Source organism: Panthera pardus, unplaced genomic scaffold, assembly GCF_024362965.1.
Source record: "Panthera pardus isolate Hobbes unplaced genomic scaffold, ASM2436296v1 HiC_scaffold_11, whole genome shotgun sequence".
NCBI classification, from domain to species: Eukaryota; Metazoa; Chordata; class Mammalia; order Carnivora; family Felidae; genus Panthera; species Panthera pardus.
The window spans coordinates 105,965,784-105,989,514 of NW_026526666.1; the positions used below are offsets into that span (position 1 = coordinate 105,965,784).

The following is a 23,731-nucleotide window of genomic DNA, read 5'->3' on the forward strand; positions in this document are numbered from 1 at the left end:
GTTGCAGTGTCGCCAGCACCGTGAAGCACGCCTTATCCATCTGGCTCAGTATTATAGTGTTTGGCAACAGAGTCACCAGCCTGTCAGCCATCGGCACCGTCCTAGTGACGGCTGGCGTCCTGCTCTACAACAAAGCCAAGCAGCGCCAGCGGGAGGCCATGCAGAGCCTGGCTGTGGCCGCCAGCCCAACGCCAGAGGACGAAGCGGAGCCACTGACCCCCAAGGACCCCAGACCACACCACTGAGCTCTGGAAGCTGCGGCGGGTGGCCAGGGCCCCCAAGCCGCTGCCCACTGCTGCTGTCCCCCTCACCGATGCAGACACCCGGCCTCCTTGGGTCAGTGGGGTGCAGGAGGCCACGGGACGGGCCGCCTTCGCTGCTCCCATTTCAGGTTTTCAGTGAAAACCAACGGGAGCTTGAACGGGGATCCCAGATGTCCGCTTCCTGGGGTGGAGACCGGAGCCAGCTGCTGCTGAGCCACGGCCAGACAATGTGAAATCTGCCTCCTGCTGACCCTGTGCTGAGCACGCGCGAGGGGGCGGGACTTCCAGACGGCCTCTGCACCCCCATCACCAGCTTGCAGGTCTGGTTGCAGTTAGGCCACGCCCTCATTCTCTGTGTGTGACAGCTACTGGGGACCCCTGTGAAGTGACAGCTGGATCCGGGTGCCAGCGCGCGCTGCTCCCCGCTGCTCGGTGCCAGCACAGAGAGCTCGGCTCCCCCTGCTTGCCGTCAAAGGCCCGTGAAGGCACACTCTGCTCCTGGGCCATCTGGGGAGTCTGTCATGCTGAGAGAGGGCCAAGGCGCCCACGGCCTGGGCCGGAGGCCACAGCAGCTGAGTGCACGGGGCTAGTAGAGTGGGAAGGGATCAGACGGGCACAGAAATGAGGGTCCCTGCTCCTGTGGGCAGGATGTTGGGCCCTTGCCTTCCTGCCCCAGAGCTGCCAGCATCCAGCACCACTTAGGGAAAGGTGCCCCGCCCCTTTCAGGGTCTCCACCGCACTAGGCCCTCCACCTCCCGAGAGTCCCAACCCTCACCTGTGGCTGGCGCTTCAGTCAGGGACCCCCGATGTGGTGATGGCTGGTCACAGAGGTAGGGGACAGACATCTGTAGTGTTTAACTCAGGATGGGGACATACTGACCTTCCCTTTTGTTTTCTGGGCCTTTGTGTGTAACAGAGGCAGTTCGGAAGGGTTCCCTGCAGGTGCCCCTGCCATCACTCACCTGGTCGGGAGCCACGCCATATTTTGTCTCAAGCACAAGGGTGTTAAGGTTTTCTCTCATGAATGAATGAGCAGGTGGAGTGCTGGGAAGATCTTTTGGAGTGTTTACGGCTTTTGTCACACTGCATTTAAAATGACTGCGAAGGTGTTAAAGAAGAAAACCCAGGCACGGGTGGCTTCTGGAAAGCACCCTGTATGGCAAGTAACCCATACTGAACCCACAGCCTGGCTCAGCCTGGCTCTCCCCTCCCAGAGCGATGGACCCACCACGCTGGGTATCTGAGCCCTGTGTCGGGTTGAGGCTCCTGACCTCTTCACCCTATTCCTCATCCCACATCCTGGTGGGGTTTCTGATCGGGGCACGTCCGCTGCCAGCCAGGCTTTAATACCTCTCCGTGGCACCAGGTTCAAGCTCTGGGGTGTGGCATGTGCAGCCCGACACAGAGGATGAGGTTGGCCACACGGCTGAGGCCTGCCTGCTGCAGCTGAGTGAACCAGCTGACAGGAGCGCTTCGGGCACCGGTGGTTCCCTCATTTGATTTCCCCTCCCTGTCGTTCAGGTCCTTGGTTCCCATTACCTTTTCACTGGTTTTCCAGTTGACTGGTCACCTGGAAAATATATTCAAAAAGGCCCTCCTGGAGATCAAATCTCTTGGAAACAAAGAGCAATAATAAGTCTCATTAAGTTCTGCCTACTTGAAAAAGTTTGCCATGATGATGGGTTAAACTGAGGCCTTTAAAACTGTAACCTTTTTATGAAGCTGACTTCCTACGTCCAGAGCACAGGCAGGGGTGTGCTCGCCCGCACGCTACGCTCACCTCCACTGTGAAGACGTTTCTCCTGAGACTTTCCCCAGGTTTCTATCCCTTCCTCTCTCCTTCCTCCACAAAAAACACCGAAGAGTACTTGCTGGAGGCAGCTTGGGCAGCGGGATGTGCTGGGTCTGTGAGGCCCAGTGGGAAAGGACGGCTTCCAGAGGGCCCTGCCTCTGCCCTTAACGATGTGGCTGCTGTGGCCGGCTGTGGCCAGCTGCTGACAAGATGTGAGCAGAGGAGGAGACACGTCTACGGTCATCCTGTTGCAAGATTGTCACGTTGGCCTTCTCACAGACGCCCTCATCCGAGTAACCAGGTAGGCGGCACCTGCTTCTGAGCCTCGTTAGGGACCCGGGTCCGAGTCTCCTCTGGAACCAGCGCCCTGCACACCACATGTGCCCCGCCTCCTGTCACAAGTGGTTTTCTGCCGGTTTTGATTTTCCATATTCTTGGACCAGGAACAAAATGAAGATTTCTCCAAATTATTAGTAAATGAGGTAATTTCCAACAAAGCTGCTTTTGAAACATTTCCTAAGAACCCAAGCTGTGGCCAGCACTGCCCGTGCCTGGGGCTTACATTCCTTCTTTGTATGGTCTCCACCCTGAAGCCGTCCATGTCCTGCATGTCCGGGACAACCCTGCCAGGAGACAAAACATGGCCTGTCGTGGCCGTTTGTTTAATGAATGTACAGACATACGTTTTTTATTAACTTTGTGTAGTAGTGTTTATAGTATGTTTATAATACATTGCAAACATGCTTGTGTCATTGTCGTCACTTACACGGGTCATTTCCTATGTCCGTGGTCATTGTCTGTGCCTTTGTAAAGAAACACTTCAAACAGGTGTCAGGTCGGGTTGGGTCGGTACCTTACCTACGTTGATACTTCTAAATACACATGTATCTGACTTTCAAGGAAACTTCCACTATGAGTGGCATAAAAACCTTGGGTTGTTTTTGTTGTTGTTTTTTTTTTCCGACAGTCACAGTTGCATGTCGTCATTAAAATAATCTGCCCTGGAAAGCTGAGAATATTCTTGCACAATCCAAAAATGTGTCTTTAATTTGAGAAAAATAGGCATGGTGAATCCAAAGCGGTGTATCGAACGAAGTTGTGCTCGTAGCCCATGCTGGAGATTCTTTTCCCAAAACCAGTGGGTTTTTGCTTGTGAACGGTCACTTGGACAGACCAGTAGGTTTGACAGACGCATATCATGGCTTTTTACATCTGTCTGAGTGTCGTGCTTTCCTAAGGCCTGGAGCATTTTCCGTTTCCCTGGGTTGGAAAAATTAATCAAGGACGCTACTGCAGATAGAATTCTTTTGCCTTTGACCGTCATACTAAGGGCTTTATTCTTTCATAAAATCCGTACATGCTCTGGCTGAGGCGTCTTCATTTCCTTAGTTTACAACTAAAACTGTCCCAGCCCCCCCTGGTGAATCTGCCTGTTTCCCTGTGTCCTGGCTCGTGAGCCAAGAGCAGAGGTGAGGTTGTGCTGACCACCCTCCGGCTCAGGTGGAAAACCTTTGATTTTGCTGTCCTTGAAGAGTTTCTTCCAGTTTTCCTGAGGGTTCTGATTCTGAGTTTGATGGCCACTGGATCCATGCCCAGATTTCCAAACAGAGCTGGAAACTGTCCTAACTGGTAGAATCTTTCGTTGTCTTTTTTGTTTTGTTTTCATTTGAGTAAAACCTGCATTCACCTGATTGGCCATTTCTAGTCTTTGCAGATGTGTGAGTGGAGTCTGAACCTGCCCAGGGGGTGTTGTGGGACCCACGAGGAGGGCCACAGTCACGGTGACTTTCCCACACTGAAAAACTTGAAAATCCTATCAGTAATTGTCTACATCAGAACCAAGTGAGATCTGCTTCATACCAAACAAAACTGTGGACAACTGAAAGCGCATTGTACAAGATGTGTATCGTGTTCTTGTATTTCACCTAATTCAGTATTCGAGTGACTACATCAGTACTTTCTAGAAAGTGGTTCTATTAAATAATTTAGTGAGTCACTGTTAAATCTACTGTGGTAATAAACTGATGCCTCTTGGCTCTTTTTGTCTAAATTAAGCCACTTGGTAGCAACTACCTAGGACTCTGGTTCTCTCAAAATACAATAAATGTTAACAGTGCCTGCCGTTGCTGTCTTCACTGTAACCCTCCCGGGTTTGTGCTAGTGAAATGGTCACGGGGCTGGGGGGGGGGGGGGGGGAGGGTCGTTCTTGTCGCCTTCATGCTGAAAACTCCCTTCGTGAAGAGAGAAGAATGGTTCTCCTGTCCCCAAGGGCTCAGGAAGCAAAATAAGTGTGGGTACAGAAAGTAAACACCGTCCTGGGGAGGAAAAGAAAGCTCAATTCCACTCGCCCTTTTTGTGCCCAAATTTGTCCCATTCCGCATTTCCCACTTCAAACCCGGCTAACGAGGACGCATGTCGGTCTCCCGCTCTCTTCCCTGGGCTGCGGCTCGTGGGTCACCACATTCCCACGGCCCTTTCAAACCGCGGAAAGGGGCGGGGCGGGAGGGACCCCGGGAGGCGCGCCTTCGCGCCACACGCCCTTCTAGAATTCCGGGCGAACCTCCGTCGCCCCCGGGGCACCACCGGCGGCCTCCGCGCCCCGCGCTCGGAGGGACCGGCAGCGGCGGCGCCCGGGTCGGAAGTGACGTGAGCGCGCCCGGGCCCCTCCCTGCTCGGGCGGAGTCGCCGGCGGGCGCCGCCGACCTGCGTCATCAGCCCGCGCCGACGCAGGAAGTGCCGACGCTGCTGGCGCGCGCCGGGCGCTGTTTCTCCTCGGGCTCCGGGACCGGCGGCGGCGGCGGCGGCGGCGGAGGCGCAGGGGTGAGTGGCGGAGGGCGGGGCCGGGCCGGGCGGCGAGCGCTCGGATCCGGGCGGACCCTGGGCGTCGCTTGCCGCCTCCTCGTTCCGCCTCGCCCCGCGCGGAGCCGGGGGTTGAGGCGGCGTCGGGCGCAGACGCCGGGAGCCCGCCCCTGCGGGCCCGAACCCCGACTCGTAGCGGCCGCGCCCGGGGGGCTGAGGGGCCGGGCGGCCCGGCCGCGTCGTATCCGGTGACCGCGACCCCCGGGCGTGGGGTCTCCGGGACTGAGCCGCGAGCTTTCCACGGATGAGCTCCCTCCCCACCGGTGTTGTTCTGCGGGGGGGTGTTCTCGTCTGTGACCGAAGGGTAAACTGAGGCGAAGGACCTTGCCCGGGAATGACGGCAAAGAGATTTGAATCCAGGCGGTCGCTCTTCGGAGCCCGGCCCGCCCCGTCCGCGAAGACGCGAGCCGCAGCGCCCCAAAGCCCACTTGCCGTGTGTCCTGCCCTGGCTCGAGCTCTTTCTCTTTGCAGCGGTTCGACTCAAATGGGTGATGAAAAGGACTCTTGGAAGGTGAAAACTTTAGATGAAATTCTTCAGGAAAAGAAACGACGGAAGGAACAAGAGGAGAAAGCAGAGATAAAACGCTTAAAAAACGTAAGCCATGTTTTTTAAGTAAGTGGTTTTCTTAAAGGAGATTTAATTTCTTTGCCCTCGTTTTTCCATTAGAACAACGCTTCTTCGGTGAAGTTCTTTTGTACTTCCAAATGTCGCAGGTGAGCGCAAAATCTCTTCTAAAAATTAACAAAAACGTTCAAATACTCGGTTTTCGTTGAAGACAGATCGATAACATACTAAAGCTGTGTGTAGATGGCGGGATCCACGTGGAGATAAAGTACTTTGAACCTGAATCCATTAGTGCAGGGGGACTAATTTTTCTCATGTCACCGCTTCTGTGTCCGTGGCACCATTTCCAAGTATGTCTAGTGCAGTAGGAAGTCGCCCTGGGATTAATACTCGTGTTCGGCGGGGTCTTTGGTTTGCACAGTAACGTAATCAGAGAAACGTTTGGTACCTTGGCGAGAGCGTCGGCAGAAGTGCTCGTTTCCGCTCTTACTAGCAGCTGACCTTTGTTAGCTATTGCCGAGTCACGGACGAGGTGTCCCAGGGTATTTGGCGTATAAAACACGGCGTAAGGCTCAAGTTTGGCTTATGTAAACAACTAACATACTTGGCGTAGAGTCTAATGTTCCTTGTCGAATATGCTGATTTCAAGTTTTTTCACCTGAGGCCCTGGGTTCTAGCGAGTTGTGATTTTAACGTCATACGATTTGGGTGGAAGGTTCTTGTACCTCGTAACACTGATCCATTCAAAGCGTATGTGAGACTTTGGACATTGGCAAGGTTTGAGATCGTTAGCAAGACTTTTCTCTGTGAGGCAATGACTTTCTCCTTGCTTCTCAGTCTGATGACCGGGATTCCAAGCGGGATTCCCTTGAGGAGGGGGAGCTGAGGGACCACCGCATGGAGATAACGATCAGGAACTCGCCATACAGAAGAGAGGACTCCATGGAAGACAGGTGGGGACAAGGTGCACGAGAACGAAGGGCATCCAGCGGCACGTGCGCTTCCCCGCGGAGACAGGCGGGGTCCCGCAGCACAGCTGTGGTCCTGGCCGAGCCTCCTCGGGGCTCCTCTGAAAACGTTTGAAGCGGTGACTGGGTTTACCTCACAGTTGAGATGGACTTTGTGTGGTACCAGTTGGCACCTGAGTCCTCTTGCGAGAAGATTGAATGGGTGCATATTCCCTTCTTGGCGATTATCCTTCAACCCAGTGAATTCGCATTCACAAATTGCACTTAAATGATTGTGTGTGTGTGCTTTTAGTGACTGGTAAAATTACCGTGTCAGATCTTGCACGGATGAGCCACACTAGGGTGCTGAAGTGTGCTCGAGCAAGGCCCGTAAGCAGCGGTGGTCCTAGCGAGGCCCGTGTACGCTAACACCCCTTCCTGCACCACGGTATCCCCTCACTTGCTTCCTTCTCGTATCCGTCATCATCACCAAATTATCCGTCATCAAATCATTAAAGCCAGCCTAACCAGAAATTAAGGTGCAAGGACACATAGATTGGGAATTCTCACAACTTTTTGGTCATATAGTCGGTGAAAAGTGTTGTTGAGTGACCTTTTGAGGTCATCAAGTTCTGTTAAAATTGTGATACTTTTTTTAACGGCTTTATTGATGTATAAACGATAAGCTGCATATGTATATAAAGTGTGCAGTCTGACATGTTTGTGCACGCTTGTGAAACTATCACCATGGTCATGGTGATGAACGTGTGCATCGTGCCCTGAAGTTTCTTCAGAGAGGCATTTTCATTCCATATACACATTGATTTTTCGCTTACCCTTTTCATCTGTGTCTGTATTTATAAGCAGTTTTGGCTTCAATTTCATAGTTAAGGTTTAAAATGATTCTAGATTCAACTTTGTTTGTATTCTGAACGCTGCGTTTTTCCGGGCTGAAGAAGCTCCACGGCACCCTCATGGTTCTTCCATTACCTGACGTGATGCTTTGTGTCTTATTTCAGAGGAGAGGAAGATGATTCTTTGGCTATCAAACCACCCCAGCAAATGTCTCGGAAAGAAAAGGCTCATCACAGGAAAGATGAAAAGAGGAAAGAGAAACGTAGGCATCGTAGCCATTCAGCAGAAGGGGGTACTGAAGCATTTATTGGTTTTTTTCTTTGTATCATGCTCAAGTATGGTCTGTTTCCTGTGTCATACTCTACCGTCTCCTCCAGAGCACAATTGAAAGAGAAGAGAAAGTAAAATCTTAGCCAAAAGCATACGTTTTTCTAGATCATTCTGAGTAGTTAATTCATTTTCTTCCTGGTATCTTTTTCTCCCTCGTTACATTGTTTTGGGTTAGTTTGTTTAAATGTAATATTGTCTTTTTTTTTTTTTTAATGTTTTTTGAATTTTTTTTTAACGTTTATTTATTTGAGAGAGAGAGAGAGAGAGACAGAGCACAAGGAGGGGAGGGGCAGAGAGAGAGGGAGACACAGAAACCAAAGCAGGCTCCAGGCTGTGAGCTGTCAGTACAGAGCCTGATGTGGGGCTCAAACTCACGAACTGTGACATCATGACCTGAGCTGAAGTCAGACACTTAACCGACTGAGCCACCCAGGCGCCCCATTAATGTTTGTTTTTTGAAGGAGAGATCGAGCATCAGCGGGGGAGGGGCAGAGAGAGGGAGACACAGAATCCAAATCCTGAGCTGTCAGCATAAAGCCTGTCGCGGGGCTTGAACTCAGAAATCGTGAGATCATGACCTGAGCAGAAGTCAGATGCTTAACTGACTGAGCCCCCCATAAACGTAATATTGTCTAAACTCAACAAATGTAGGGTACTTATATGCAGTTTTTTTTAAAGTTTACTTACTTTGAAAGAGCACACTTGCAAGCATGAGATGGGCAGAGAGAGAGGGAGAGAGCATCTCAAGCAGGCTCCATGCTGTCAGTGCGGAGCCTGACACAGGGCTCTGTCTCACAAACTGGGAGGTTGTGACCTGAGCCGAAATCATGAGTCGGATGCTTAACCAACTGAGCCACCCAGGCATTCCTTCCTTACATTTTGAACAATAGGTGTTTTTCTAGCTGACATGGTTGCAAGAGTATAGTAGGCAACATAAAACACACAGTGTGTGTTAATTGGCTATGTTAACAGTAAGCTCTTAGTAAAATGTTTAGAGAATCAGAAGTTATACATGGATTTCTGACTGCGCTGGGGGTCAATTATTCAATATTGTGTTTTTAAGGATCAATTATAGTCTAATCATAGCTTAATACAGAAAGAAGATGAAAGTTACATTTTTTTTTTTAAACGTTTATTCATTTTTGAGAGAGACAGAGCGTGAGCGGGGGAGGGGGAGAGAGAGAGGGAGACACAGAATCCGAAACAGGCTCCAGGCTCTGAGCTGTCAGCACACAGCCCGACACGGGGCTCGAACTCACAAACTGTTGAGATCATGACCTGAGCCGAAGTCAGGCGCTTAACCGACTGAGCTACCCAGGCCCCCCCTGAAATTTTTTTTTAATCTTTTAACTTACTTTTTGAGAGAGAGCACGCACAAGCAGGGGCGGGGCAGAAAGAGGGGGCAGAGGATCTAAAGCAGGCTCTGCGCTGACAGCAGAGAACCCCAACGTGGGGTTCAGATTCACGAACCGTGAGATCATTCCCTTGTCAGACACTTAACTGACTGAGCCACCCAGGCGCCCCTTCAATATTTTTAAATTAAGTTTTGGGTGTTGGGCCCCTTTGCGTGACATTCTCTCTCCTCTTAGGGAAGCATGCTAGGGCAAAGGAAAAAGAGAGAGAACACGAGCGCCGGAAGCGACACCGGGAGGAGCAAGACAAGGCTCGCAGAGAGTGGGAGAGGCAGAAGAGAAGGGAGATGGCCCGGGAGCATTCCAGGAGGGAGAGGTGAGTGAGTGCAGTCTGCGAAGGAGCCTGAAACTGAGCATTGCTGGTAGCCAACACCCCATCAGAGCGGCGATGGAGACCGCCATTTTGGTGCACACACGAGAACCCGGCAGTATAACAGAGATGTGGGGCAGAAGTGGTTTGTGAGTCCACGGTCCTGGCACGGTAAACATGGGGTGGATGGGGTGGTGCTGACTGAAGAGATTAAGTCTTTACTGCATCCTGAAGACAGACATGGGTGTGAGTCTTCCTCAGAGAAGATCGTGAAGGGAATGGAAATCCGTGTGTCGGTTTCCTCCAGGCGAAGGCTGGTGGGGGAGGTACTCGGGAGCCAGGCCATTCCAGCAGTTGCTTGAGACCCTGTGTAAGAGTGTGATTTGGGCCAGTTGGAAGGGGCATTTCTGGTGGGAGCTGGAAGCCTGACAAAGGAATTCAGACGCAAGGAGTGCAGTTTGGGGCCAAAAACATAGCAGTGGAGAGGGAAAGGGTGGTGGTCGCGCAGGGAGAGACGATCTTCATCTGTCAGCTGACGCCGGGGACGGGGGAGGAGGGCGCTCTCAGATTCAGCCCAGGGCGCGTGTAGAAATTCCCACATAGCGCCCAAGAGAAATCTGTTCTAGGACGGTTCATTGGTCACTGGGCAAGTATTTTTTGAGTGCCTGCTCTGTACCGAGGTCTCTTCCAGGTGGTCTAAGCGAGGAAGACTAAGGAAATCTATTGCTTAGGGTTCTCTAGGTCACAGCAGAAATAGACTGTGGTTCTTTCAGACAAAATGGAAATCCCAAAGGCCTTGTAATAGCTTTGGAGCTGAGGCACCAGACTCTTCGACATTAGTCTCCAAGTACATCTCTGTGGGCTCAGATTCCCAGGAGAAGACATCTGTGTAGCTCCAGATCTGTTCATCCGGGCTAGTTGTGACTACTGGGGCCATCTCTGTGTATTGAGGTGTTTCCAGAGAAAGCTTGGTACCGGCCTGCTACACGGAACGGAGAAGTAGGAGGGGTAGATGGTGCCTGCGTTCCCAGCAGGCCGAATGACACGGGCACCGAAGAAAGTGTGACGAGAGCCTTTGTTCTCGTGAGGAGGAGGTATGGGGGGGAGCTGATTCCTAAGGTAAAAGGTCACGGGGTGAGCAGAGCTGTGTGTCCAGGTTCGCTGCTAGCACGTGAAACCCCCGTGTTTGCCGAGCCCAGTGCTGACCGTTTAGGATGGGCTGACGGCACAGCTGTGCGGACACAGTGTTGATCCCAAGGAAGCCAAGCTTGAAAACAAAAAGAAACGAAGGGAAAAAACCAGCAGTGGCCGCACTCTTTTTGGCAGACAGAGTTGACAGAGTTAGCAGAGCAGGTTACCAAACAAACAGCAACAGGTGAGAGGAAACATGAGAATCCTCAATTGCTACCGTATGTTATTTGAAATGTCCAGTTCTCAACAGGACGTCTTGAGATGTAAAAGAAATAGGAAAGTATGACTTCCTGTTAAGGAAGACAAGCATCAGTAGAAACCAAGTGTTCCAGATTATCAAGGAACTTGAAACAAAGCAATAGAAATTATGCTTTCTTCAGAACAGACAGTCAAAGGAAGAGAACTAGAGCCTCCGAGATCTGTGGCACAGCGCCTGTTTCACCAACACCATGTAACTCGCAATACCAGGAGAGAAGAGTGATGCGGCACAAAGATGTCTTTTTAAATAACGGCTGAAATCTTCCCCAGTCTGATGGAAAACAGTTATCTGCATATCCAAGAAGTTCAGTGTACCCCGAGCAGGGTAAATACAAAGGCACATCATAGTCAAACTGGTGAAAGCCAAAGAATAGATTTTGAAGGCAGCAAGAGAAAAAAAATCTACATAGAAGGTATGACTGGTGGCTGACTTCTCATTAGAAACAATGGAGGCCAGGCGCGCCTGGGTGGCTCAGTCGGTTAAGCGTTCGACTTCAACTCAGGTCATGATCTCATGGCCTGTGGGTTTGAGCCCTGCGTTGTTGGGCTCAGTACTGACAGCGTGGAGCCTGGAGCCTGCTTTGGATTCTGTGTCTCCCTCTCTCTCTGCCTCTCCCTTGCTTGTTCGTTCTCTTTCTCTTTCTCTCTTTCTCAAAAATAAACAAACATTAAAACAAAAATTAAAAAAAAAAAAAAAGAAAAACAGTGGAGGTCAGAAGGCAGTGGAATGGCATAGTCACACTGCTGAAAGAAAACCTGTCAACCGGGAAATCTGTGCAGCAAAACTGTTGTTCAAAAGTGAGAGACATAACAAACTGGTGGAATTCATTGTTAGTAATACCTGCCTTAAATACTCAAGGGCAGACGCCTGGGTGGCTCAGTCGGTTAAGCATCCAGCTTTGGCTCAGGTCATGATCTCACGGTCCGTGAGTTCGAGCCCTACATCGGGCTCTGTGCTGAGAGCTCAGAGCCTGGAGCCTGCTTCAGATTCTGTGTCTCCCTCTTTTTCTGCCTTACACCGCTCACTGTCTGTCTCTCTCTCAAAAATAAATTAATTAATTAAAAAACACTCAAGATCTTCAGGTTGAATGGAAATGACACCAGAAGGTATAGAATTCACAGGAAGAAAAGACAAGCTTTAGAAATGATAAAAGTGTAGGTTAACGTAAGATAACTTATGTATGTTTCATTTCATGTCTTCTCAGCTTCTATGAGACACGATTGCATAAAACAGTAGTTATTAAGATACCGTGTTGTTGTGTGATACATAGCATGTGTAGAGTGCACAGGGTTGAGAAGGGAGGGCTGTGGCTGTGGCAGAGCAGACCTATGTCCAGTGGAATGAAGTTAGTGTAATTTGATAAGATGCATGCTGCCATCACTGAAACAACCTCTAAAAAAATAACTTTAACAAAATAGTGCAAGCAAGAATTAAAATTATATACTACAAATATTTATTTATACTAAACACAGAGGGGCGTCTGGACAGCTCAGTCAGTTAAGCATCAGACTCTTGCTTTCAGCTCAGGTGGTGATCTCATGGTTCATGGGATTCTCTCTCCCTCACCCCCCCTCTCTCACTCTCTGCCCCTCCCCCGCACTCTTCCCCTCTATCCCTCTCCCTCCCCCCCATCTGTCTCAAACATTATATACATACACACACGGACAATCAAAAACTGAGAAACAGGACCCAAAAGGAAGACCTATAAAAGAAAAACCAAGAACAACAACGAAAGTAAATCCAGCCAAATCCATAATTACATGAAATGTGAAGTGGTTTCTGTACCCAAAAGAGAGGTTCTTTGATAGCAAAGCTTGATCTATTTTGTTGTCTGTAAGGAGAATACATTAGAGACCAGGACAAAAATAGGTCGAAAGTAAACGTATGGGGAGCTGCCGTGTGAAGCCTGGTCTGCATAGCTAGTGGTAAAGAGGGTGTGGGAGCAAGCCAAAACAGACTAGGAGCTCACGCTGTGCCACTGTGTGCCCACCCTTCGGCTCCTGACACCAAGGCTGAGCCCAGGGTGTTTTTCCCTTGCCTGTGCCACCTCCCAGTCCCTGGCCCAACGTGGTACTGACCGACCAAAGCCCAGTACTGACGAGACAGCTCAGTGCCTGGTGTCTGTGCCGCCTGCCAGAACACTGAGGCAGAGGTTCCCCAGGTACCTGAATGGAGTGGGGAGAAGAGCTAGCCAATGAGGTGGACTGTGCACCCTCATTAATGGCTCAGATTATACTGGAGAGGTTTCTACAAGAGCATGAGGAAATTCCACCCTCCAAGTCTGTTACAAATACTATGCTACAGGACCCTTCTCAGATTCCAGATGGAGTTCTAGCAAATCAGGGCTGTCCGTGCACCGTGCAGTCAAATGCTCTACCCCTGAGCTATACCCCTGTGTCAGCACACTATAAACAACTGCTGTTACGGACCACTGGTTGACTGCATCAGACATGCCCTTGGTCATGAGCATGAAGTCCTACTGAGAGGCCTTCTAGAGAAAAACCTGTCCTTCCTAAATCAAGAGCAGCTCCGTGCAGAGGGTTATGACAAAACCCCAAACTTTACGAGTTCCAGTTGCTGTGGAAGGGTACATAGTTCACCGGATTGAGAGCGGGGCCTCATTTGGTGATGGATGTAGCCACCGTGCCCACCTACATGACCAGGTCTGGACGTACTGGAATAGGTTTGGGTTGGGCTTCGTCATTTATTGGGACAGCTTTCCCCGGGAACTGGACTGTAACTGGGAAAGGGGCATCCTGCTCAAAGCCTGTTTTCCCGTGGACATTGTCGCCTTGTGTCATAGCATAGCTTGACCCTGATGATCCTGGGAGAGAAGCCGGGGGGACGAGGCTGAATCCAAAGCAGTTTTACTTTTCTGCAGTGTAAACTCCTGGCAGCACCCGCCCTGAACTTCAGCTTGAATTCGTGCTGCCCGTAGCCACGTCACTACCTCTTGAGACAAACATATCAAGAATTTCTAGTTTTCCTCATCCGTTGCTGATGTGAATAGCCAAGAACTGCATACATCACCACTTGTTATCATAAGCATTTCTCTGTCAGTTTACAGATAGTCATAATCTTCCTTCCTTCCAGATGGTTTCTGCTCATATACTGAACAAAAAGCAGGAATGTGGAGACTGAAAGGTGTGATTTTTCAATTCTCCCAGTTCCCGAACCACCCTATTTTTTTTCCTAAGTCTCCATTCATTCTCCCGCCTCCCCCGTTCTTCTCCTACCCTCGCAGGTCCTCAGTGTTGAATTAGCATCCTGGAATAATCTAGCACAATCCTAGCAGAGTGGAAAACATGGCGGTTGAAACTCTTTTTGCTCTCACCTGCAAGGTTCCAGTAGACCTTGATGGTAACCTGGGCTTGTTTTGTCCAGTCTTTACGATTTTCTGATTTCTGTGGCATTAAGCCAAGCTGAGAAAATATACTCGATGAGAGGTTTTTCTTTTTACGGTACTTATTTGAACACCAAAGACTTTCCGTTGATTTCATATAAAAGTATCGGTTACATTATGTCTGGAAACCACACTCCTTTGGATTGAAGGCCAAGGGGAGACCATTGAAACATGGTGCCAGCCTGGGCAAAAGTTCGTTTTTAATTTTATTTTTTAATGTTTATTCATTTTTGAGAGATAGAGACTGAGCGTGAGCAGGGAAGGGGCAGAGAGAGAAGGAGACCCGGGATCCGGAGCAGGCTCCAGGCTCTGAGCCGTCGGCACAGAGCCCAGCGCGGGGCTCAAACTCACAAACCATGAGATCATGACCTGAGCTGAAGTCAGAGGTTTAGCCAAACTGAGCCCCCAGGTGCCCCAGACGTTCATTTTTAAATACAGCTACTTGTCAGTATGTACAGTAATCGGTATCTTTCTGAGTACAATTTTTTAAAAGCACATTCTATGCACTGGTCTATATGCGCATTTTATACCACATAATTATATAACACTCAAATAATTTAGTCCTTAGAAATGTTCAGCTTTGAATGAATTAAGTGTACCAGAAATAAACATGGAGTGATTTCCAAATGAGCAAAATAAAAGGGATTTTGTATATGTTCGGAAAACAAAAAAGCATGAAATTAAACACATGGAAGAAGGTGCAGCACGTACACAGCAGCCACAGCGCGCGAGTGGCTCAGCGCCAGGCCGGACGTGAGGCCAGCACCGAGACCGGGCTTCACAACCACAGGAAGGGACATACGTCGGGAACACGTGACCGCGGTAACCGTGTATGAGTCTGACGGCAGAGTCCAGAAATCTGGGCTGCAATAACCTGACAGTTGAAAGAAGAAATAGGCAGTTCCTCAATTATAGTTGGAAGTTTCGGTACCCCACTCTAGTTGTTAATAGAACGAGAGGAAACGAGGATATAAAAAATTTGGAAAATACCCTGCACCAGCTCAATCTGACTGAGCTTGCGTGCAGGACTCCACCCACAGCCACAGAAGACACGCTCACTTCGAGCATGTCGTATGTGGGCCATACGACAAGTGTCACACATAAGATAGTTGCAGTAGTACAAAGTACGCCGTCTTTCCACAAAAGAAAGTGGAAATCAACAGAAAGAAACCTGGGGAAATCCTCAAAATGTTGGGAAATCCAACCACCCGTTTCTGAGAAAAGTTTTCATACGGCAATAATCGCACCTCAGATGAACCTCGTTGGCTGGGATACTGCCACGCCGCAAAGCTCTTCCGTTTCTGATTAACCTGTGGCCCAAAGAAGAAATTCAAAGGAAAAGTAGAAAATATTTTGAATTGAGGGAAAACAAAAGCAACGTGCCAAAAGGTAGGGGTGCACAAAAAGCTGGGCCCAGAACGAGCTGTTTTAAGCACTGATACCAGAAGAGGAAGTTGTCAAGTCAGCATCTTGAGCTGCTACCCCCAGAGCAGGAGAAAGAAGCAGAAGAGATGTCCCGAGAGTCCTGCTCTGACAGGAAGCAGATGGGGGACGATGGCCAGGAGCTGACCACGGATGGGCACGAGATGGGAATGTTTTAAAACGGGCTTATGGTGATGGTTGGACAATTTTGTAAATTTACGAAAAACTGAATTCACTGGTTGGATTTATTTTTGTTAAGTTTTTATTTATTTTGAGAGAGACAGAGGTATGAGCAGGGGAGGGGCAGGGAGAGGGAGAGAGAATCCCAAGCAGGCGCTGCGCCGTCGGGGTTCACACTCACAAATCCCGAGACCACGCTCTGAGCTGAAAGAGTCGGATGCTTAACCGACCGAGCCACCCAGGTGCCCCTCGGTGGTTGGGTTTTATGTGTTCACTTACAGCTTTTATCTTGTGACAGTTTGGACTTCTGGCATTTACAGAATAGTTGCTAGAATCCACGCCTTCCACAGCGGTGACCTCTGATGGGCCCCAAAGCTGGCACGGTACCAGCGACCATACCACAGGCCCTGTTCCACTGTCACCCGTGTCCGTGCTCTTTTCTGGTTTGGTTTTGGTTTTGGTTTTTTTGGTCATAGCTCTTCTGGTTAGATTTGGACTTAATTCTGATTCTGTCGGGATTTGAAAACTAACCGCTGCTCATCAGTTTTTACCATCTGGCCACTTTGTGGTGCATCAGCCATGCACACCGTGGTCGCTAATAGTTCCTGCACTTCAGATGAGTCTTGTCCCCTCCATGAAGCAACTTTCCCCGCTGCCCCTCGTGTACCACACTCGTACCCGCTTAGCTCCCCACCGGGCCCGGCTGGGCATCCGTCTACCATAGGATCTAGTGAGGAGGGTGGGACAGGGCCTCAGGCCCAAGTCTAGGTCCTTCTCTCCACCTTCCCCAGGTGAGCCCTTCCACCCCTCAGTGCCCCTGAAAACTTAGTGATAAAGGTGGATTTAAATTGTACCGCCATCCACATTCGGTAGGACTGCGAAACAGAAGCCTTCTGGAACCAATGGGCTCATCCCTCATTGGCAATATCTGATCGTGCCAGTACTCTGCTACATTCTGTTGCGGCTGTTGGGCTGTGTGCGCGCATATGTTCTACTTTTAAAAAGCCCATTATGGGGCGCCTGGGTGGCTCAGTCGGTTAAGCGGCCGACTTCGGCTCAGGTCATGATCTCGTGGTCCGTGAGTTCGAGCCCCGCGTCGGGCTCTGTGCTGACCGCTCGGAGCCTGGAGCCTGTTTCAGAATCTGTGTCTCCCTCTCTCTGACCCTCCCCCGTTCATGCTCTGTCTCTCTCTGTCTCAAAAATAAAATAAATGTTAAAAAAAAATTTAAAAAAATAAATAAAAAGCCCATTATGGTTTGAACAATCTAAGTGGGCAGTTTCTAAATTTGAGCAAAAAACACTTGGGGTAGAAAAGAAAACTTCGTGTTTGCAGAGAGAGAGTTGGCCTGTGCTTGTTGCAGGGACCGCCTTGAGCAGCTGGAGAGGAAGCGGGAGCGAGAACGAAAGATGCGTGAACAGCAAAAGGAACAGCGGGAACAGAAGGAACGGGAGCGGCGCGCCGAGGAGCGGCGCAAGGAGCGCGAGGCCCGAAGGGAAGGTGCGCGTGGGCGCACCCTGTGGTTGGGGTGTTGTTCCCATGGGTGAGCCCAGAGCTGCACAAATGGCACTGAGGGGTGAGGTGCTCTGGACCATGGCTGAGTGAAGGGGGAACAGGCCGTGGGGCTCGGGAGTTGAGCCTGACCGCATAGCTCCTTGCCAAAGAAGGCAGTGGTCGCTTCAGGCCTGAGGTGAGGGTGTGCGGCCGGGGCGCACCCGGGCCTGGTGCTGGACAGCCGTCAGGGCAACACACGGCTGCCGCCCGCTGCCGTTTAGGCACAGGCTTGGAGAGGTGGGTCGTGGCCCCTTCTTTTCCGGCAGTAGAGAGTCTGGAAGGCCTACGTGGGTCCTCCGGGACGTCTCTCGGCTTCCACGCCTCTGTGGCCACAGAGCTGTCAGCAGGTGTGGTGGGTTGTCATCGGCAGGGGTGCGGGTGAGGACCACCTCTGAGCGAGGTGGGGCCCTGCCAGAGAGAGGCTGCCGCCAGCGCTGCCTCCTGCTGTGTTCTGTGCCCCAGTGTCTGCACATCACCGGACCATGAGGGAGGACTATGGCGACAAGGTCAAAGCGAGCCACTGGAGTCGCAGTCCGCTGCGGCCGCCGCGAGAGCGGTTTGAGCTGACAGACGGCCGGAAACCAGGTGAGGGCCCGCGGCGCCTGCCTGGGGGCCAGCGTGGCGCGGTTCTTTGCTGACGGTTTTTTACGGGCAGAAACTGTTTTTTGCACGACGATACGGTACGCTAAAGTACTTCCGTGTCACCTGGCAGGACTTTAGCATTTGCGCGGAGCACGTTTGTCTTTCTCAGCGGAAACCTTTGTTACGGGTCTTTGAGAGCTGTTTTCCAGCTGAGTGTGGATGAGGGTTTATCCTACACACTGCAGCTTATCTCTGTGTGGAAGATGCCGCGTGGTCTCGTTGATGGTAAACGCGTTCACTTTTGATGGTCTGTGTCACAAGTGAAAGAAGAGAAGGTGGAAGAGCGAGACCTGCTGTCCGACCTGCAAGACGTCAGCGACAGCGAGCGCAAAACCAGCTCAGCCGAGTCCTCGTCGGGTGAGTGCGGGCCCCGCCGCCGTGAGGTCACCGCTGCCTGCGGTGCCTTGCCTGCGGTCACTCCCGGCCGTTTTCTTCTGAAGCGGAATCAGGGTCGGGCTCGGAGGAGGAGGAAGAGGAGGAGGAGGAGGAGGAGGAGGAGGAGGAAGAGGAGGGCAGCAGCAGTGAAGAATCGGAGGAGGAGGAGGAGGAGGAGGAAGAGGAGACAGGGAGCAACTCCGAGGACGCGTCCGGACAGTCGGCTGGTGAGGAGGGCGCCGGGCGCGACGGTTTAGTTTGCTGGACTCCACAGACCGCAGAGGTCACGGGAAGTCTCGGTTTGAAAATGTCTCCAAGTGGACGGTGCCTTGCTACCTGGGACTCCACGTGAGACCCCAGAACTGATCGTTCACGGCGGTTCTTGCTCTCTGTTAGCTAAAGCAGACCCTCGCGTGTGCTGGCGGAGGGTCTGAAGAGCCCTAGAAAGAGGCAGACCCCAAGTCAGCGCAGGGCCAGCAGCCCCGCAGATCTGAGCAGACGCCTGCTGTCTCTTGCAGAGGAAGTGAGCGAAGACGAAATGAGTGAGGATGGGGAGCGCGAGAATGAGAACCACGTCCTCGTTGGTGAGAGGCATCCCCGGGGCTTGGTCTTTTCCTGCGTGCTGTGGCCCTTTGTGGAGCTGGCACCTCGGGCTTCCTCCGGGGTCACCCCACCCCAGAGACACAGGCAGCTGAGTCACTGAGAGACCCGGTTCCCTGAGCACCACCACCCCCACTCCTCCCCCCCCCCCCCCCCCCCCCACCGGCCACTTGCGACCGTGAGGGGCCAGCATCCCTTACTGGGGACAGTCCTGACTGAGCGTCCTCGTGAGCGTCACCGTGGCTTAGACACTGCAGGTGGCTGGGGAGCACCAGCCGGGGCCCGGCCTCTTAGCTCAGGTCCAACCACAGGCCCGTCACCATTCTGTAGACGCCAGCAAGGCCTTGCCCTCAAGGCCTGACGGGAGCTCTGGGTGTGCCGCCTTTGAGCTCAGTCTCCGGCCAGGGGCTCACAGTGCATGTGGCTGAGCTGGCAAGCCCCCAGACCCCAGTGCCCTCTGTCCAGGACGGTGGGACACACGCCTGTGCACAGCATCCTGGGGTCATTCTCGTGTGGCTCTTGCGTGCACTCAGTGTCCCCCCACCCCCACCCCAGAACAGGAGAGGGGTGATGACGGTTGCTTATTTTGGTTCCATAATTGGGTTTAACTTTTGAAGTTCCAGAGTCCCGATTTGACCGAGACTCCGGAGACAGTGAGGAAGGGGAGGAAGAAGCCGGTGAGGGCACTCCACAGAGCAGCGCCTTGACCGAAGGGGACTTCGTGCCTGACTCTCCCGCCTTGTCACCCATTGAACTCAAACAGGAGCTGCCCAAGTACCTCCCTGCCCTGCAGGTCAGGCGTCCTCCCCATGCCGGGGTTGGTTCTGCTGATTACGAACAGGATGGTGGCTGAGAGCAGGAGCTGGGTCCCCGGGGTGTGGGTCACCAGGGTCACGTATGCAGTGAGGGAAGGTGCCAGGGCCTTGGTGGTGTGGTGCAGGGGGCGCTCCTGTCCTCAGTGTTCTCTTAGCGCCGGGCAGACAGGCCAGGCCTGGCTCAGAGGGATGCGTCCAGGACCAGCTCTTTTCCACATTAGTTTTATTCCGTAATTGAGGAGCCCGTGGTCACCGAAGAAACCGGAGAAGAGGGCTGCTCCTGGCTCCGCCACCAGATACATTCGGCGCCCTCTGGAGACCCCTGGGCAGGGTTTGCTGCACTGGCCTGATTCGGGTGTGTGTGCGGCCGTGGCCGCTGGGTCCTCACGGCAGGCTTCCTTCCAGGGCTGTCGGAGCGTGGAGGAGTTCCAGTGCCTCAACAGGATCGAAGAAGGCACGTATGGGGTGGTGTACAGAGCAAAGGACAAGAAAACAGGTGGGTGCGGTGCCGAGTGGTCCCCCAAAGGGAGAAGGGGAGACGGGCAGGAACCAGATGGCGCAGAGAGCCCGTCCCTGTGCAGGAAGGGACGTGTGCTGAAGAGCATTGTCCGTGGGTGTACCCGTTGCGCCATCTCGAGCCCGGCCCGGAGGGTTTGCTGTCTGCAGCCTCTTGGACCCACGTGCGGGCTGGGCTCTAGGAGGGAGGCCGGGTGTCCTGCCCGGGCCACAGCCAGCTCGCAGGGACTGAGATCGAGCCCAGGCCATCCTGGCCCTCGGCACCCTCGGTGTCAAGGTCCTTGAACGCACAGTTCCTACTCTCCTAGGAGTCTCGTCTCCCCGGGTGCCCGGCTGTGGCCTCGCTTTACCTGGCCAGCACCAGCTAGTGACTCATGGGCCCCTGAGCAGTGGACTCCTTGGTACCTGTGGAGGCCCGAGGTCAGTCGGACCGTGAGGCTCTGCCGCTTACTTGTGACAGCAGGTGCCTCCGTTCTGGGACGGAGTGTGTCGTGTGCTTTGAGCGATGGCACCTGAGCAGGTGTGTGAGCCGCAGACTGGCAGCTTCCCCAGCGCCTGCAGCTGGGTCTTGGAAGGTCAGGGAGGCCACCTGAGAGCCTCAGACCCCGGTGATTGTGTCTGTCCTGGGATGTGGAGGTTTGCTGTGTCTCCTGGCAAATCACAGTAGGGATATAGAGATAAATAGGAAAATTCTCCTTAGCTGTTTGGACAGAAGTTAGCGTGGAAATCTGCCTCGTGCGTCTGTTGGGCCACAGGTTTGGGCTTGTTTTCTTGGTGCTGATGTAACACGGGGCTTCCCACTTACAACAAGGCTTCCCAGTGCCAAATAAGAAACGCTCCCTGAGTCCCAACGAAATGTGTGCTTTCTCAGCCCGTCTTCGAACTGTTTTCAGATGAAATTGTGGCTCTGAAGCGGCTAAAGATGGAGAAGGAGAAGGAGGGCTTTCCAATCACATCCCTGAGGGAGATCAACACCATCCTCAAGGCACAGCACCCCAACATTGTCACCGTTAGGGTGAGGCAGCCCGGGCCTGTGCCCCGAGGGGACCCTGTGATTCCTGTGCTCCAGTGTTGTGCAAAAATTGAGCACTAGCCTCCCAAAATGTCAGCCCCCGTAGGGTCGTCACACCTATAGGTACCTGCTGTCCCCTCTGTCTGTGCCCCGGGAGCCAGCAGTTAGTTGCGGGACCTGGAGGTGAGCACGGCACCCACGGACCCGCTCCTGTTTGCTAGGAGATCGTCGTGGGCAGCAACATGGACAAGATCTACATCGTGATGAACTACGTGGAGCATGACCTCAAGAGTCTGATGGAGACCATGAAGCAGCCTTTCTTGCCAGGTGGGGCCTGCAGGCACCGCGGGGGCCGTGCGGGGAGGGTCTCCCACAGCCCTGATGTACTCCCACAGACAGGGCCCTCTGACTGGTGTCCCCCACAAGGAACATGCGGCCCTCGGGCTGCCCAGGGTGCAGGCAGCGTGTCCCTGGGGCGGAAGGAGCACTGACCCCACCGCGCCGTGTATCCGAGTGTGTGCGCGCGCGCACATGTGCGGTCTCTGTGCGTGTCGTGTGCGTGTGCGCGTGCGTGCGCGAGGGCCGTGCCAAGCTGAGGGCATTCCCGGGAGAAGCGCGCCCTGAGAATCCCGCTTGCCGCCGAGGCGGGGAGCTGACCCGAGGCGCTGACCCGAGGCGCTGCCCTGTAGGGGAGGTGAAGACCCTGATGATCCAGTTGCTGCGCGGTGTCAAACATCTGCACGACAACTGGATCTTGCACCGAGACCTCAAGACGTCCAACCTGCTGCTCAGCCACGCCGGCATCCTCAAGGTGAGCCCCCGGGGCCCGCCCCACCGGGGCCTGGCACCTGGGCCTCAGGGGCCTGCCCACAGCCCGCCTCTGTCCTCGCAGGTGGGGGATTTCGGGCTGGCGAGGGAGTACGGGTCCCCCCTGAAGGCCTACACCCCAGTCGTCGTGACCCTGTGGTACCGCGCCCCGGAGCTGCTGCTCGGCGCCAAGGTGAGTGCGGGGGGCGGCCAGCCTGCGCGCGCTGCCCTCCCCCAGCCTCCTGAGCGTGCCCCTGGCCCCCCAGGAGTACTCCACGGCTGTGGACATGTGGTCGGTGGGCTGCATCTTTGGGGAGCTGCTGACCCAGAAGCCGCTGTTCCCCGGGAAGTCGGAGATCGACCAGATCAACAAAGTGTTTAAGGTGGGTCTGTGCTCTCGCCCTGCCAGCCACGTGCAGACACCTGTACCAGACCCTTCCCTGCAGGCCGTGGCCGTTCCAAAACTCTCTCTCTCTCTCTCTCTCAGGACCTAGGGACCCCCAGTGAGAAAATCTGGCCTGGCTACAATGACCTCCCTGCGGTCAAGAAGATGACCTTCACTGAGTACCCCTATAATAATCTTCGCAAACGCTTCGGGGCCCTGCTCTCAGACCAGGGCTTTGACCTCATGAACAAGTGTGTGAACCTGCAGGCTGTGCCCCTCCGGCCCTGGGCCTCCCCCTCCCCCACCCCACCCCACCCCCACGTGGGTGCCAAGTGCTCTTGTTCTCCTAGGTTCCTGACCTACTTCCCCGGGCGGAGGGTCAGTGCGGAGGACGGCCTGAAGCACGAGTATTTCCGAGAGACCCCCCTCCCCATTGACCCCTCGATGTTCCCCACGTGGCCCGCCAAGAGTGAGCAGCAGAGAGTGAAGCGCGGCACAAGCCCACGGCCCCCCGAGGGCGGCCTGGGCTATAGCCAGCTGGTGAGGACAGGGCCGCGGGGGGGAGGCTGTGGGGGTCCCCCCCAAAGGTGGGGCCAGCCCAGCCGAAGCCCCCCGGTGACGCTTGCTCCCCAGGGCGACGACGACCTGAAGGAGACAGGCTTCCACCTCACCACCACAAACCAGGGGGCCTCGGCCGCGGGGCCCGGCTTCAGCCTCAAGTTCTGAGGTTCGGCGCAGAGCCCGTGCCAGCCCTGCGGGGTACCGACCAGCAAGGCTCAGTCGGGACCAGGGCAGGCGCCAGAGGCAGCATGTGGGTCCAGACCGAGGCCTGGCCCTGACTGAGCACAGCCGCTGGAGGCCGTCGTGGCCGCGGATCTTGACCTCACATCTCAGACTGCCCGTCTCGTTCGCTTTTCCAACATTTCATTTTTATCTTGGCTTGTAAATTTGTAGAATTAAATCACATTTTCCTTGTTGTGGAAGGAAAGGCCGTATTTTTTCGGATGTGTCAGACTCGCCCTGCGAAGAGGGGGGCATCTGTAGGTGGCCAGTGTGGGCGGACACGTGTCCCCCAACACACAAGGTCAGCACGGTGACCACTGGGGACTGCACTGTTAGGACACTGGCCCTGGAATGGAGCTGTGGGGGGGATTTTTCTATTTAATCTTCAGGCTCCTTTGCACCTTCCTACCCTCAGGGCATCCACAGCCCCAGGCCCCCCAGAGCCGGCATGCGAGT

General features: G+C 53.4%; 3 protein-coding genes and 1 pseudogene across 14 annotated transcripts in view; 3 read left to right on the top strand and 1 right to left on the bottom strand.

Annotated features, from left to right (window-relative positions):
- Positions 1–23,731, top strand: part of SLC35E2B (solute carrier family 35 member E2B) — an 81,876-nt gene that overhangs the window by 24,192 nt on the left and 33,953 nt on the right. For 8 of the 9 annotated variants that reach the window (XM_019461095.2, XM_019461096.2, XM_019461098.2 and 5 more), the window contains one exon: positions 8–2,812. In XM_019461095.2, coding sequence (XP_019316640.1) covers positions 8–245 — 238 coding nt within the window. In that variant the 3' untranslated portion in view covers positions 246–2,812. Of the gene's footprint in view, positions 1–7; positions 2,813–23,731 lie in introns of those variants that run through there. The other variant, XR_008420913.1, reaches the window with a different exon arrangement.
- LOC109273943 (cyclin-dependent kinase 11B) lies at positions 4,771–23,480 on the top strand. Of its 4 annotated transcripts, none has more exons than XM_019461088.2 (20): positions 4,771–4,875; positions 5,386–5,509; positions 6,317–6,432; positions 7,446–7,573; positions 9,201–9,339; positions 17,150–17,286; positions 17,803–17,925; positions 18,244–18,339; positions 18,423–18,584; positions 18,876–18,941; positions 19,575–19,750; positions 20,178–20,268; positions 21,182–21,303; positions 21,522–21,627; positions 21,990–22,111; positions 22,193–22,300; positions 22,374–22,490; positions 22,595–22,743; positions 22,843–23,032; positions 23,126–23,480. In XM_019461088.2, exons 2-20 carry the CDS (start codon positions 5,399–5,401, stop codon positions 23,216–23,218), a joined length of 2,352 nt encoding a protein of 783 aa, XP_019316633.1. In that variant the 5' UTR covers positions 4,771–4,875; positions 5,386–5,398; the 3' UTR covers positions 23,219–23,480. The 4 variants fall into 4 exon arrangements, with proteins under 4 accessions (XP_019316633.1, XP_019316635.1, XP_019316636.1 ...); XM_019461090.2 differs by having other exon boundaries at positions 19,581–19,750; XM_019461091.2 differs by lacking the exon at positions 4,771–4,875 and adding an exon at positions 5,582–5,628 and having other exon boundaries at positions 5,394–5,509.
- On the top strand, positions 12,752–15,115 carry LOC109273946 (CDAN1-interacting nuclease 1-like). The gene is given in 3 exon segments (XM_053899110.1): positions 12,752–13,141; positions 13,185–13,345; positions 13,347–15,115. Coding segments are annotated over 3 exon segments (600 nt in total). The 5' UTR covers positions 12,752–12,952; the 3' UTR covers positions 13,597–15,115.
- Positions 15,356–15,478, bottom strand: LOC128776058 (U4 spliceosomal RNA; annotated as a pseudogene).

What these genes read in the sequence shown, in the direction of transcription:
- LOC109273943 (XM_019461088.2), top strand. Translation starts at nt 5,399, where the DNA reads ATGGGTGATGAAAAGGACTCTTGGAAGGTGAAAACTTTAGATGAAATT. An exon ending in TGAGAACCACGTCCTCGTTG is followed by an intron (nt 18,942 to 19,574) that starts GTGAGAGGCATC and finishes TAACTTTTGAAG; the next exon opens with TTCCAGAGTCCCGATTTGAC. An exon ending in AGCTGCTGCTCGGCGCCAAG is followed by an intron (nt 22,301 to 22,373) that starts GTGAGTGCGGGG and finishes CTGGCCCCCCAG; the next exon opens with GAGTACTCCACGGCTGTGGA.